Source organism: Petaurus breviceps, unplaced genomic scaffold, assembly GCF_028583685.1.
Source record: "Petaurus breviceps papuanus isolate PSGF00001 unplaced genomic scaffold, PetGlider_PUasm1.0 76, whole genome shotgun sequence".
NCBI lineage: Eukaryota > Metazoa > Chordata > Mammalia > Diprotodontia > Petauridae > Petaurus > Petaurus breviceps.
In genome coordinates, this window is record NW_027186473.1 from 9,181,817 (window position 1) to 9,184,736 (window position 2,920).

At 35.4% G+C, this 2,920-nt stretch overlaps 1 protein-coding gene across 8 annotated transcripts in view; it reads left to right on the forward strand.

Moving 5' to 3' along the window:
* Nucleotides 1-2,622, forward strand: part of OCIAD1 (OCIA domain containing 1) — a 43,653-nt gene extending 41,031 nt beyond the window's left edge. For 6 of the 8 annotated variants that reach the window (XM_069105207.1, XM_069105204.1, XM_069105208.1 and 3 more), the window contains one exon: nucleotides 1,429-2,622. In XM_069105207.1, the coding sequence (XP_068961308.1) occupies nucleotides 1,429-1,466 (38 nt within the window). In that variant the 3' untranslated portion in view covers nucleotides 1,467-2,622. The remainder of the gene's footprint in view (nucleotides 1-1,428) is intronic. The other 2 variants (XM_069105209.1, XM_069105210.1) reach the window with 2 other exon arrangements.
* Nucleotides 2,623-2,920: the final 298 nt, after the last annotated feature.

Genomic DNA, 2,920 nt, shown 5'->3' on the forward strand with positions numbered 1-2,920 from the left:
TAGATAGATAGATAGATAGATAGATAGATAGATAGATAGATAGATAGATACACACATACATGCATGCATACATACATACGTACACACATAATTTTGGCTTTCTGTGATAACACAGAAAATATCTGTGGTTTCATGGTATATATTGTTACAATACAGTTTTGTTGGAGATGTAAGACACTGAGTAATCTAAGTATCGTGATATGATTATATGCCAGCTAGCCATTTCAGTAACTAGCTCATCTTTTTTCATTACTTCTTTGTCTCACCATACTTTTTCCTAATCTTATTTAAGCTTTTTTATTTTGAAAATCATTAAAAATGAATGCTTTTTATTTCTTTGATACTACTTGATATTGAATACGACCTTTAACCTTCTTCCCTAAGTCCTTATCCCACCCCATCCCACTCAATGGAAATGATTGTTACAGAAGCTGAAAGGACGCTGTTACATTGTGTCTACCTTCCCTCCTCTCCTAGCCACGCATGAGACTCTTATTTGACCAGAGCCTTCTATTCCCTTGGGCCTTTGGGGAACTTTAATCCAGTTAGTGAGGGAATATGGGTAATACTATAGTTTAGAATCATATCCATCATAGGATCATAGATTTAGAGGTGGAAAGAAGCTTGGAGGCCATTGAGTCCAACCCTTTAATTTTATAGCTGAGGAAACTGAGACTCAGAGGTTAAGTGACTTGGCCAGGGTCACATAGCTAATGTTTAAGGCATGATTTAACTCTTTTCTGACTCCCAAATCAGGTTTCATATCAACTAATGCCATTTAGCTACCTACATTAACAGGCTTTTTTTAAGCATCTACTTATTTGCCAGGGACTGTCTTAGATTCTAGAGATGCAGGAACAGAAAGGAAATAGTCCTTGTTCTCGGGGAGCTTGCAGTTCATCTTAGGGGAGACCACATGAGTACATATAAGAACATAATATAGATGGAGCTAGGATGAATCTTCTCCAACATCCTTATTTTACAAACAGGAGAACCTGGGTACAGAGGAGATGAGTGATTGGCCCAAAGGCCCACAGGTACAGAACTAGGATTTTAATCCATTTCCTCTGACTCCAAATTGAAGATTCTTTCTATTCTGCTATGGTTACCCATGTTGTAGGTTAAGCATGCTTTTATGAACCGAAAACTTAACTCTGTCTTTATGACACTGTTTCTGTGTGAATTTTTTTTTTTTGAGTTTCAAACAAGTGACTTAAGAATAAACTTTTGGAATGCAGCTCACTGATAAGTCGACTATAATAAATCATTTCATGTTAATATTAGATATAAATTACTAGATTTTCCTGTGCTTCTGGACAAAAGAGGGGAAAAAACACATGGCTTTTCTTTGTTAGCAAATTTTTAAAATGGTATTATTAAATTATAATTCTTTATTTAGAAATCTCAATTGTGTGTTTAATTCCCTAGGGAAAGTAAACCAATATGGAGATACTTGGGATGAGTGAAAAGATTTTGTCATCTACTAAAGAGAGTTTGTGTTGAGTCTACTGGAGACAATTTCAGCAAACCAGCATCATCTCTCTAGGTGGTCATGAGCATCTTCAGGAAAGGACAGAACCAGCCTCCACAAGCATATTTAAAAGAAGAAACTTGGGTTTTAGTAATATGGCTTAACAGAAGGTTTAAATTTAATTATGGACTTTATGGTTAATATTGTATCAGTCAGTATACATGCACTGCTTGGGAAACTGAATGAATGAAGGTACCAGACTATGATTTTATAGAGTTTATAAAAATGTTTACAAAAATTGGTTAAACTACTCTTTAAAAAGTATCATTAAAAGACTCTGATGGACTGGCATGAGCATAGACAGATCAAGTACTATATATATGTTTGTGCACATGTGGGCAAAGCAACCAAAATCTTAAGTATTAAAACCCCATATGAAAATTTTGCTTTTTTTTTTTCGTAGAAGGTTTGCTATGTCTTCATGTATCCCATCAATTAAAGTTGAAAACAATATACAGCCATTCCTGTATTTATTAAGTATGTGGTTCTGTCTTTCTAGCTTATAGGGAACTTGTAAGCATATTTACAAGCAGATAGAATTGTATCAGGATAGGAGAGAGAACTTCTGGTCATCTATTTTATTAGAATACTAGGTTTGGGATAAGAGGACCTGGATTGAAATATCAGCTGGATCACTTATATGTCCTTGGGAAAGTCATATCCTCTTTAAAGGCTTCAATTTCCTTATCCATAAAATGGAAGGGGTTTGACTAGATGACTAAGTTACCTCCCTTGGTCTTAGAACTTTTTAAATAATTTTAAGAATAAATGTGACTCATCACCAAATGACTGCTCTAACAAATCTGTATGCAGTGTATTGGAAAGAAATGGCTAAAAGAAAAGACCAAGCAAGCATGTTTCAAAAATAAAACCCTCTATGTTGTACAGGTCCTTTAGGAACAATAATTCGCACACTCTTATTCTTTGCTGTAAAACCAATTTGTGATCCTGTTTCAGGACAGATAAAAATGTGCTTATGGTTTTTACCACATCCTATTGTTAATCATGTATAACTACCACATAGGGTACAACTTTTGATTTTTGCATAAATGTTCCGGTAGTAATGATAATAAAGTAAAGAAGTTGATGTATTCTGGCAAAGCTTAATTGAAAAATCTCTGAGGGATCCTACCTGTAGCATATTGGAGGGGATGGGAATTACCCCCCAAAATTTTGATGGCAGGGGGAAATGTTCAGGCAGTTTGAGATGTATACAAACTTAATTTTGGAATATTTGACCCAGCCAGGTCGCCTGAGATCCATGGAAGTCTGCTTCCCTCAACTAGGTGCTGTTCAGGTTTGGGGAGGTTTTCTTTTGATGGAGAGTGAGTATCTGATAGTTTTTCAAGCTATACTCCACCCATTCTTAGCACTAATCTTCTGACCAAG